At 41.5% G+C, this 12500-nt stretch overlaps 2 protein-coding genes across 2 annotated transcripts in view; one reads left to right on the top strand and one right to left on the bottom strand.

Annotated features, from left to right (window-relative positions):
- The window catches only part of LOC122253361 (procollagen-lysine,2-oxoglutarate 5-dioxygenase 2), an 83459-nt gene that overhangs the window by 50397 nt on the left and 20562 nt on the right, over positions 1 to 12500 (bottom strand). The window contains exon 8 of the mRNA XM_086539858.1: positions 10308 to 10414. Within this exon, the coding sequence (XP_086395984.1) occupies positions 10308 to 10414 (107 nt within the window). The remainder of the gene's footprint in view (positions 1 to 10307; positions 10415 to 12500) is intronic.
- Positions 2027 to 6273, top strand: LOC122253362 (uncharacterized). The gene is made up of 2 exons (XM_043016398.2): positions 2027 to 2108; positions 4994 to 6273. Exons 1-2 carry the CDS (start codon positions 2080 to 2082, stop codon positions 5418 to 5420), a joined length of 456 nt encoding a protein of 151 aa, XP_042872332.2. The 5' UTR covers positions 2027 to 2079; the 3' UTR covers positions 5421 to 6273.

Below are 12500 nucleotides of genomic sequence, written 5' to 3'. Positions count from 1 at the left end.
CTACTTATCTATCTATCTGTTTACTTATTTTCCTTGAGTGATCATCCGTTTATCTATTCGTTTCGAGGTTTGGTTCCGGTTTCTGGTTTGACCTTTGACCCCGAGGTGCATGACCTTTCATGGCGATTGAGGAGTTTCGACGAAGGAAAAAATACTGGGCCATATCTTTGTGACCTACTTACTCTGAATACAAATCATATCATGGTCTTATATATGCTATGTGGTGTTAGATATGCTATAATCTTTAAAGATAAAGAATGAATTTATAAAAATAAAAAATAAAAATGTATATATCGTTTTACTTTAGATTTTGAGTGACTTGTTAAATCTATTTGTGTATAGTTCTGTGTTTCTCCCGTAACTTTAACCGAAAAAGAAAATAATTATCTTTAAACGTGATTATTAAATTATTCGAATTATTCGTTCTGAATCCCTTGAAAATTAAAAAATAAAGTCGCGCGAAGTGCGTGAGTCATAAAAGACGATAAATAAACATGGAGAAAGGATCGAGCCAGCAGGTCCCTCCGTACATCCCCGGGAAGTCCGTGTCGATCCTCCTTCTTGCTTTACGACCTGCCCTGCCCTGCACTGGCCTGCTATACCCCTCCCCCGGCCCTGCCCTGCCTTGCCCTGCTCTGCGATCCCCTTCCCCCTGCCCTGATCTGGCCTGCTATCCCCCTCCCTCTGTCCTGCCCTGCACCACCATCCCATGCTCTGCCTTACCCTGTTCTACGCCCCCCCCCCCCTCCAACCTCCTTGCCCTGTGCCCCCCTCCCCCTTGCCCCCTGTCTGCGCCCCCTTAAGCCCGTCCGCTTAAGCCCTTTCAGCCTCGTGCCCTTTCCTTCTCTCTTTCTTCTACTCCTCCCCTCTTCTCCCTCTTCCCCTTCCTCTTCCCCTTCCTCTTCCCCATCCGTTACCCTGTTTGTGCTTGTATCCCTTTTGTCTTGTACTGCCCCCCTCCCCTACATCCTTCGTTGCTCCCTTTGCCTCATTCTCCCTCTCCCCCTCCCCTTCATCTGTAACCTCCTCCCTTCGTCTCATCCTACCTCTTCCCCCCTCCCCTACCCCCAACACTTCGTCTCATGTCCCCTCCCCCCTTTCCCTTTCATCTGTTATCCTCCCTCTCCTTCATATGTTATCCTACCCACCCACCCACCCTCATATGTTATCCTACCCACCCACCCACCCTCATATGTTACCCCCCCATTTCCCTTCATCCTTTCCTCTCCCCCCTCCCTTTGTCTCACACTTCCTATCTTCTCCCTTATTCGCCTTTCTCTCTCTCTCTCTCTCTCTCTCTCTCTCTCTCTCTCTCTCTCTCTCTCTCTCTACCTCTCATAATTTTATCTGCTCTACCCTTGCCCTCCCTATCTGAACGTCTCACGCCCCTTTTCACCTTTCTTCCTTTTCGTTACCCTTAGGCCTCAAGCCCCCTATCCTCCCCTCCCCTCTCCTTCCTCTTCTCTCCTCTCGTCTCATCATCTCTCCTCTCCTCTCTTCTCCTCTCCTCTCCTCCCCTCCCCCCTATCCTTTCCTCTCCTTTCCTCTCCTCTTCACTCCTCTCCTCTCCTCTTCTCACCTTAACTTTCTCTCGCTCCCACTTGAGCCCCCCTTGTCCTCACTTATCCCCCCCTCCCCCATATTCCTTTTCCCCCATCGCTAACGCCCACCTAAATCCTCAATCCTCCTTCCCTTCGCCCCCTTCCCCCTTTCCTTACGCCCACCAACTTCTCTGTATCCTACACCTGACCTATACCCCCCGCGAGAAGGGCAAACACGCGCCCGTGTCGGAGAAGCGCCCAGATTTCTTCATCTTTTGCGCTCCTTCCCGCGTAAAGAAAATCATTTTCCTAAAAGAACGACCCTGGGCCATAGCCGCGTTCGCATACGCGTTCGCATACGCGTTCGCATAACCCCAACCATGAAAACGCTGCTGATCTAGAGAGAAAAAAACAAAACAAAAATAATCCCTGGTAATTGGACGTGTTGGCACCTGCAAGAGACGTCGGTGTATATAAAGGGGGTTGGTCACTGATCAGAGGTAAAGGTTTTCGTTCCGTTGAAGTTCGAGGTGATCGCATGAGACACTCCCTCTCCGACATGTATAGGTATGTGATCCGTTGTTCCTAGTATTAATATTATCTCTGTTATTTCGATTATAAGAAGTAATACCAAGAAGGGCTGATTCAGTACTTCTCAATAAGTTTATTAATCTATCAAAAAATTTGCGAATTATATACGACTTTGTGTGTGCGTGCGTGTGTGTGTGTGTGTGTGTGTGTGTGTGTGTGTGTGTGTGTGTGTGTGTGTGTGTGTGTGTGTGTGTGTGTTATATGTGTGTGTGTGTGTGTGTTATGTGTGTGTTGTGTGTGTGAGTGTGTGTGGGTGAGTGTGTGTGTGTGTGTGTGTGTGTGTGTGTGTGTGTGTGTGTGTGTGTGTGTGTGTGTGTGTGTGTGTGTGCGTGTGCGTGTGCGTGTGCGTGTGCGTGTGCGTGTGTGTGTGCGTGTGCGTGTGCGTGTGCGTGTGCGTGTGCGTGTGCGTGAGCGTGTGCGTGTGTGTGTGTGTGCTCATGTGCGTGTACGTGTGTAGGTGTGTGTGCATGTGTGTATGTGAGGGAGAGAAAGGGGGGAGGAAAAAGAAAGAAAGAGAGCGAGAGAGAGAAGGAGAAAGAGAGATAGATGGCTAAAGAAAGAGCTCTAAATCCATACTTAGTTAAAGTATTAAAACGGCTGCTTAAATCTCCTAGTTTCACACCTGAATAAGAGACGAACAAAAATGTTTTTTAATTACAAAAACTTTTTTCATATGCTTGACCTTTAATCATGCATTTGAGTAAGTTAATTCCGGATGCTCTGGGCATTGCAGACTTTTGCAATCTTATCAGTTGCAAATTTTGATACCTATATCCTTACCAAAGACTTCCAAAAATGGGAATGTTAACAAGATTGATAATAATAATGATAACAAGAGTAATAATGATAGTAATAATGATAGTGATGATAATAAAAAGGATGATGGTAATGACAATACTGATAATAAAAAAAAATATTGATAATGATAATACTATTGGTAACAATAATGACAATGATGTGATGATAATGATGACGATGATGATAATGGTGATGGTAATGATAATGAGAACAATATCTACAATAAACTTAATGACAATAACAACAACGACAACAGCAATAATAATGATAGTTCACTTCCTGATAAAGATGATAGCTGGATGATGATAATAATAACAATAACAATAATGATAACAACAACAATTGAAATAATAATTGCAATAAGAATGGTGATAATAATGATGATGGTGATGATACAGATGATGATAACAATATTTACAACAATGATAAAGATAACAACTACAAAAAATTAAAGATAGTTCCTCTTCTCATCCTCTCTCTCCCTCTCTCTTTTCCTCTCCCTTTCCCTTTCCCTTTCCCTTTCCCTCTCCCTCTCCCTCTCCCTCTTCCGTTTCCCTCCCTCTCTCCCTCCCTCCATCCATCCCTCCATCCCTCCATCCCTCCATCCCTCTCCCTCCCTCCCTCCATCCATCCATCCATCCATCCATCCATCCATCCATCCATCCCTTTCCCTCCATCCATCTCTCCCTCCTCCTCCTCCTCCTCCTCCTCCTCCTCCTCCTCCTCCTCTTCCTCCTCTTCCTCCTCCTCCTCCTCCTCCACATCTCGCTCCCAGCATTCCATATCAGAGAAGCCATCTGTAGCTGTCACACGTTCGTTTGTCACAGAGCTGGACAAAAGTTGCAATACCTGGTTATGAGAGGGGGAGGGGAGGGATGTGTGGAGGGGAGAGGGGGGAGGGTAGAGATGCGGAGAGAGGAGAGGAGGGAGGGGAGAGATGAGGAGAGGGGAGAGGGGGAGGGGAGAGATGCAGAGAGGGGAGAGGGGAGAGATGCGGAGAGGGGAGAAGGGGAGGGGAGAGATGCGGAGAGGGGAGAGGGGGAGGGGAGAGATGCTGAGAGATGAAAGAAAAAGAGAGAAAGATTGAGAAAGAATCATGTGTAAATATTAGAAGGAGAGAGTGAAAAAGAGAAAAATATAGAGAGAATGAAATATTGTGAGAGAAAGAAAGAGTGAGAGAAAAAAATAACGAATGGGCAAGGTAAAGGAATTCTGAAAGAAAAAATGAGAAAGAGATATAAACAAGATGGATAATGATAAGAAATGGATAAAAAGAATGAAGGAGAGAAAGAAAAGTAAAAAAAGAAATACCAGAGAAGACAGACAGACAGAGACAGAGAATGAGAGAGAGAAATAGAGACAAAGATAAAGAGAGAAAGAACAAGAAAGAAGCAGCGCCTCCATAGGAATGCGCCGTTAGGTCAAGATGTTCCCAGAATGAGAGCATCTTGACAGCTGGACATATTGTCATGATCTCCTTCCAGGCACTTCTCCCTTCCTATTTTTCTCACTATAAGTCCCTTTTCGTCTTTCGTTTTTGCTTTGTTGTTTTTTCCTCTTCTCTTTTATCTGTTTATCATCATTATCATCGTCATCGTAAAATTTATCATTATCATTACCATCATGACCATCATTATCACAAAATTGTTCGATCCTTTTAACGAAAATAACGTACTAATACTACTACTTACTACTTACTAATATTTCTAAAACATCCTCCATTCCCAAATCTTTCCATATAGAAATATTCTCAGATCATTTCATACTGTGGAAAATATATTCCAAATATATTCCATACACTGAAACTATTCCAAAATCATTCCATATTCTCTTATCCTTCCATATTCTTTTATCATTCCATATTCTCTTATCCTTCCATATTCTTTTATCATTCCATAGTCTCTTATCCTTCCATATTCTCTTATCATTCTATATTTCCAAGCACAATTGGCATACAAAGAGCACCAAGAGCAAGTGCATCATGAAATAAGATCGAATGATCCCATGCAGTAATGCACAGAAATGAATCATATATTGAAAGCTGAAATTTACTTTTCCCCCAGACTGCTGTGTCCCGTCGTGGCCGCCCTCTGCGCGCTGGCGGTCGCGTCGCCCACCGTTGCGCCGCTTGCGGGGGTTCCCGCGATCACCGCGAACGACAACGCGACGCGCGTGGCCATGTACTGGCGCCATATGATCGGGCGGCACCCGCAGGCGGCGGCGCAAGCGTCGATGTACTGGAGGGTGATGTCCGTCGACGACCCCGAGGGAGCCGCCGACGCCGCCATGGAGGCCCGCAAATCCACCGCGACCGACCCCGAGGGCATGGCACAGGCCGCCTTCTACTACCAGGGCATGGCGTCCCGCACGGGCGCCTTCGCTCGCCTTGCCGACGAGTACTGGCGGAAGATGGCCGCGCACGACCCCGAGGTCACCGCCAGATCTGTCATGTACTGGCGAAGCGATCCCTCGACCGCCATGTATTGGTAAGGAGGCGGGGACCGCAAACGCGTATGTAAGCGTGCGGACAGATCTGTGTACGTGTATGTGTATGTGTACGTGTATGTGTATGTGTACGTGTATGTGTACTTGTGTCCCCTATGCCTGTTCACCGTTCTAGCACAGCTCGGCAAACGACATGCAGCCAGTCGTAGCCTCAGCCTCAACACCACACCTTAATATGCGCTGCATGGACGGCGACATTCTGTTGTCAGGATCGTCGGCAGAATTTTCGTTCGACATGTTTGAGTTTCACCTTTTACAATCGGTTCAGAATCTTTTTATGAAAAAAAATTACTCTCTCTCTCTCTCTCTCTCTCTCTCTCTCTCTCTCTATTTATCTATCTATCTATCTATCTATCTATCTATCTATCTCTCTATCTCTCTATCTCTCTATTTCTCTGTCTCTCTATCTCTCTATCTCTCTATCTCTCTATCTCTCTCTCTCTATCTCTCTCTATCTCTTTCTCTCTCTCACCTTTTCTATAATATGATGATACAGTAACTATCCGATTGTTAACAATACTTATAACACTGTCTTTCCCACTTACAACAGTGTTTTCTACTTAGCCGAATCATCCATCTGCAACCGTGAACAACAAAGTGCAATATCGGGCAACTGAGCACAACATATTACCAGATTAATTGCTGTCAGTCTATTGACAACATGAACTGTCCATCCCCTGACACAACAGATTCTGGCCAAGTATTTAAACGGAGTTGTCAGACACATGTGTTCCACGCCAAACTCATCCGGAAACTTTGTTCTTTTGTTTTCTGTATTTCATTCCCTCACTCTATATGTGGTTATGTTGTTATCTTTGGAATAAAATTATATAGCCAATTGTGTTTTAGTTCCTTGTTTTTGATAGATAGATATGCTTAGCCGACTGCTGAGAGATGACAGAGATTTAATAAAATATGTGTATAGATATTTGAATAGGAAAAATAATACGTGTCCCAATATATACTATGTGAATAACAAAAGAAAAAGATGAAAGATATAAGAAAACCGCAATAAATCTTATCATTATTATAGACACTCCCCGGTTCGTAAGAATATATAAATAAATGAACAAACAAAATATGTAAATAAAAGATATTTCTTTTAAAAAAATCAGAAAAGTAATAATCGCATTCAGGTTGCAAGCCCTCCACCTCACACCGCTCTCCCTGCGTCCGAAACCCTTGCACTTGCGAGCCTTTGCGACATGGATGAATGCCTCAGCGGCAGCAGGGACATATTGCAAGCCTAGCCATTCATCCTTCGGTGATAAGAATCTTGTTTCTCTTTTCGTTCTTTTCCTTTTTCTTCGACTGCCTATTTATTTATCTAGATATTATACATGGGTATGTGTATGTCTGTATGTGTGCGTCGTGAGGGTTGTTGTGTTTGTGTGTGTGTGTGGGGGGGGGGGGTGCGTGTGGGGGGGCGTGTTGTGTGTGTGTGTGTGTGTGTGTGTGATGTTTGTTTCTCTCTCTCTATCTATTTATCTATCTATCTGTCTATCTCTCTCTCTCTCTCTCTCTCTCTCTCTCTCTCTCTCTCTCTCTCTCTCTCTCTCTCTCTCTCTCCCTCCTCCTTCCTTCCTTCCTTCCATCCTCCCTCCCTCCTACTTCCTTCCTTCCTTCCTTCCCTCCCTTCCTCCCTCCCTTCCTCCTTCCTTTCCTCCCTCCTTCCCTCTTTTCCTCCTTCCCTCCTTCCCTCCTCCCCTCTTTCCCTCCTTCCCTCCCTCCCTCTCCCTCTCTCTTTTCTTCCATCCCTACCGCTCTGTCCCTCTCCTTTCTTCCTTCTTCCCTTCCTTTCCTCTTTCTCTCTCTCTCTCTCTCTCTCTCTCTCTCTCTCTCTCTCTCTCTCTCTCTCTCTCTCTCTCTCTCTCTCTCTCTCTCTCTCTCTCTCTCTCTCTCTCTCTCTCTCTCCTTTCTTTCCTCCCTCCCTTCCGCTCTGCAACTCTGCCTTGTTCCCTCCCTCCCTCTTTCCCTCCCTCCCTCTCCCTCTCTCTCTCTCTCTCTCTCTCTCTCTCTCTCTCTCTCTCTCTCTCTCCTTTCTTTCCTCCTCCCTTGTTCCCTCCCTCCCTCTTTCCCTCCCTCCCTCTCCCTCCTCTCTCTTTGTTCCCTCCCTCCCTCTTTCCCTCCCTCCCTCTCCCTCTCTCTTTTCTTCCATCCCTACCGCTCTGTCCCTCTCCTTTCTTCCTTCTTCCCTTCCTTTCCTCTCTTTCTCTCTCTTTCCTCCCTCCCTTCCGCTCTGCAACTCTGCCTTGTTCCCTCCCTCCCTCTTTCCCTCCCTCCCTCCCACGCTCCCTCCCTCCCTCCCTCCCACGTTCCCTCCCTCCCTCCCTCTTTCCCTCCCTCCCTCTTTCCCTCCCTCCCTCTTTCCTTCCCTCCCTCCCACGCTCCCAATGCCCATCCTCACCGATCGCCTTAAACAGCAAATCCGATCCCATTGTAACGAAAGCTTCGACATTAGTCCAGTGTTGCCAAATCGCTGACCAAGCATATATGTGTTTGTGCGGGGGTGGGGGGGGGAGAGCGGCGTTGCCACATCTAATACCATAATGAAACTCTTCCTATCGAAATGGTTGCAGATTAATTAAGAATTTGGGAAGAGAAAAGGAGTAATTAGGAGCATTGCGGGTGAATAGGAACTGGGGGTACGGAGGTGGGTGGGGAGGGGTGTGAGGGTAGTGCTATGAGGGGGGTGGGTTGTAATTGCGAAGTAGTTCTGGAAGTTTCGGTCGGTTGGAGTGATTAGTTGATAATAGGAGTGGGAGTTGATAGGCATTCATGATTGATTGCTTTTTTCTTTCGTTATATCTCCAGATTCTTTTTTTTTCTTCTTTTTTTACCCATGTTTTCTTTCGTCCGTCTCTCTTCTCTATTCCCTCTTTCCTTCTCACACTACAGTGTAAATATATATATATATGTATATATATATATATATATATATATATATATATATATATATTTATATATATATATATATATATATGTATATATATATAATATATATATATATATTATATATATATATATATATACATATATATGTGTGTATATATATATATCTATATCCATATATATATATATATATATATATACATATATATATATATATATATATACATACACATATATAAACTATATATGTATGTACATATATGTATATAACACACATATATATATATATATATATATATATATATATATATATATATATATATATACATATATATGTATATATATATTATATATATATGTGTGTATGTATATGTGTATATATGTATATATATATACATATATACATATATATCCATATATTTATATATATATATATATATATATATATATAGAGAGAGAGAGAGAGAGAGAGAGAGAGAGAGAGAGAGAGAGAGAGAGAGAGAGAGAGAGAGAGAGAGATATAGACTGTGAGAGTTTGTGTGTGGGCGTGTGGGTGTTCCCACCTTACCTTAAGTAGATGCTTAAATTCGGGAAAGAAATCTGAGCTCAGAGTGACTCCTCTGCTATATTTAGATCCTATGACCTTTTTGACCTGATATTTGTCTCTGACACATATGTAATGATATGAAAACAACGAATTTGAGATTTGACATCATAAACGTTCCCGAACGCCCCGTCGATCATTTTCCCATCCATTCGGCCTCTATGAACAGCCATCCGAGGGCGTTGACCTGGAATCTCGTGACAACCTCGGGGTCGAGTCAGGTGAGGGAGGTCAGGGAGGACAGACACAACAACGGGCGGAGAGTCAGACTCGAGAGGCGGAGCGGCAACCTTTTATATCATTATTTTTCTCTACCTACATTTCCAAGATAAGTTAATTACGTGTAAACCGGTGTGGTACATTATCTAAATAAAGCGGTTTTAATTACATTATCCGTATTAAGCTAAGCCCTCTCATGTATAACGTTTATTTGAACATCAAATCTTTGCTTCAAAGTCTAAATTCGACTTGTCTGTCTTCGCACGCTAAAAAATCATCTATTGTTAAAAAGGGCACATCATCACATGCTTAGTAAAGAGCAGAATTGCCCTTATACGTATAACTTTTTATGGAAGGCTGTTCCATCCATCAATAGTCCAATTTGAAAAAAAAAAAAAAAAAAATAAATATATAATATATATATAAAAATATATATATATATATATATAATATATATATATATATATATATATATATATATATATATATATATATGTATGTATGTATGTATCTTTACATCCTTGCAAAGCCTTTTACTCTCAATCTAACTATGACCTCTTGTTCCTCTTTCATAGAAAATAACAAAATCTTTCACGTCTAACTTCACTGTGTGTGTGTTTGTCCCTATCCCTCTCCTCCATCCTCCCTCTAAGTTATTTTCTCCTTTCTCTCTTCCTTCACACTTTCACTTGGTCACTCCTCAGTCAGACATATTATTTCCTCTAATTTCCATACGATTTTATGATATCTTAATACACATACATATATACACACACACACACACACACACACACACACACACACACACACACATATATATATATATATATAATATATAAAATATATATATATATATATATATGTATGTATGTATGTATTATATTATGTATATATATATAATTATATATATATATATATATATATATATATATATATATATATATATATATGTATGTATGTATATATATATGTATGTATGTATATGTATATATATATAATATTATATATATATATTGTATATATATGAGTAGATTAACATATATATAATAATTCCATGGAAGTAGAATGTGAATATGTCTGTGTGTGTGTGTGTGTGTGTGTGTATACACAACCATACTGCACACACAACACCTATGACCAAACCCTCTCGAACTTACCTCAGGATGTCCAGGGACAGTGACTCATCGGTCGAGACTTCGAAAGAGCCGTAGCGCCCCTTGGTCCTCTTCTGAAAGGCTGCGAGCTCTTCCTCTTGTAAGCCGGGCTGGGGAACGAAGAGGAAAATTGTGAGGTTATGACCTTACTGAGTTTTTTTTTTTATTAATAATGGCTACGGTGGATTGGTTATGTGGCTGTCTGAATTGTACGGGAATATGTGCCTGTTTATAGTGTTTGTGTGTATTTGTTTGTTTGTTTGTGTGTGCTTATTCGTTTCTTGGTGTGTGTGTTTGTTTGTGTTTTTATGTGTGTGAGGAAGCAGATTTCTTCATATCAGTGTGTCAGATTTTATTTCATTTTGATAGAACACACAATTATATCTGGAAACCATAGAAATTCATATGATCTACAAACTTATTTATACAGATTCTTTGATATTTCAGAAATAATTAGATTATCTTTTTTAGCCAAAAGCTATTGTTACTATTATCATTATTATTGTCATTATCATCATTGCCATTATTTTTATTTATTGTTGTTTTTGTGATCAATATGATTATCATTATTATTTTTTTTTTGTCATCATTATCATTTTTATCATTATCAATATAAATATCAACATTACTCTTATCATCATTACCATTATCATTATCATTGTTAATATCACCATTGTCATTATTACTTTGATCATTATCAGCAGTACCATTATCAATACTAGTTACAAATACTAAAATCAATACTGATACTATTACTACTACTCTTATAACTAATGAAATTGCTAACACTACTACTACTATTACTACTAATCACTACAATTTCAACCAATATTAACACAATCTCTGCAACCACTTCTGCTAGGCCTACCAACACAAATAGCAATGCTAAAACCATTGCTATAAGTAATACTAATACCAAAACTAAAATCAGTACTAATGATACAACGACAACAGCTAAAACTACGATAAAAAAGATAAGATAATGCCCCCAATTTTTTAAAAACGAAGCACTTGTTTTCGAATAACAAGGCTGTTTTCCAGTTCCATCGCCCTGTTACCTGCGCCGCTTCTCCCTCTGCCGGAATTCGTGAGAAACTTGAGGCCCGTTCGCTTCCTTTTTATTGTTCTACGTGTCTCGCCTGGTGCCGATAGCATTGACTTCATTCCTGACTGTTTACTCAAAGTTTAGTTTCACATGTTGCATTCTGGCGGGCCGTTTGGGTTGTCGGCGTTGATGCTTTAGAGAGGTGCTTCGGTATTCCCTTTGACCTAGTCTCACTCTCGTCGGGTTTGTATTGGCCATTCCTCCCAGGCGTGGCGGTATAGTTCCAGTATGTTTCTCTTACGGATGTTAGAACTGGTTCACAAATTTTAAAATTTTCACAAGTGTACAAACTTTTTTTTTTTTTTTTGCAGATCTGAGACCCTCCCTTCCCCCTCAAAAAGTGTAAAATAAAAATGATTTTTACGAAAACTACACAGGCGTGCGTAGCGTTATCTATGCATAACGTTTTATTCACGTGAGCAAAATTAGACGTAAGTGAGATTAGCAGCGTGTGGATTATGCAGGGCGTATCTTAAAAAAAACGATCAACATTCTCTTTTTTTGAAAATCGTACACTTGTCCCGTACACTTGGACGCCCTCCCCCAGGTACATTGAACATGTTCCTTGTGGTATCCTCTCGAGAATGACACCAGTGAGCCACGCCTGGAACGTTGGTCATCAGGAAGGTTCACCGAGGTTCGAGCCCGAGGGAGACAGCTGTATAGGCTCTTTTAGCGTTAGGCTTGTGTTTTGTTGCTGTTTGCTCTCGTACCAATTCAGGCAGCTCTTTATTTTCTTTCTTTTTGTTTTCATGTACTCGGCTTTATGTTCTGTGGAGAAGCATAAGTTTCCATTTCGTTACCTATAAATATTCCGTAAGGCAAAGGTTTAGCGCTCACTGGTTTTAACAAGAAGGCAAGATTTTTTCGCGTTTGGAGAGTAGCCGGTTTGAGGACCGTGTTGCATCGCCGCCTTTTTCAATCTTATTGTTTCCCGTGCCTGATAGAATGCCTTTTGTAAATCTGCTGTACGTGGTCATAGTTATTACTGCTATGTTGCTTCTTCTACTATTGCTGTTAATGTTACTACTACTACTATTACTGCTACTACTACTACTGTTATTATGATTATGATCATCATTATTATCATT

Source organism: Penaeus japonicus, unplaced genomic scaffold (genome assembly GCF_977035675.1).
Source record: "Penaeus japonicus unplaced genomic scaffold, GWHDUDI00000001_assembly GWHDUDI00000009, whole genome shotgun sequence".
In the NCBI taxonomy this organism is placed as follows: domain Eukaryota; kingdom Metazoa; phylum Arthropoda; class Malacostraca; order Decapoda; family Penaeidae; genus Penaeus; species Penaeus japonicus.
This window is presented reverse-complemented; position numbering and strand designations above follow the sequence as displayed.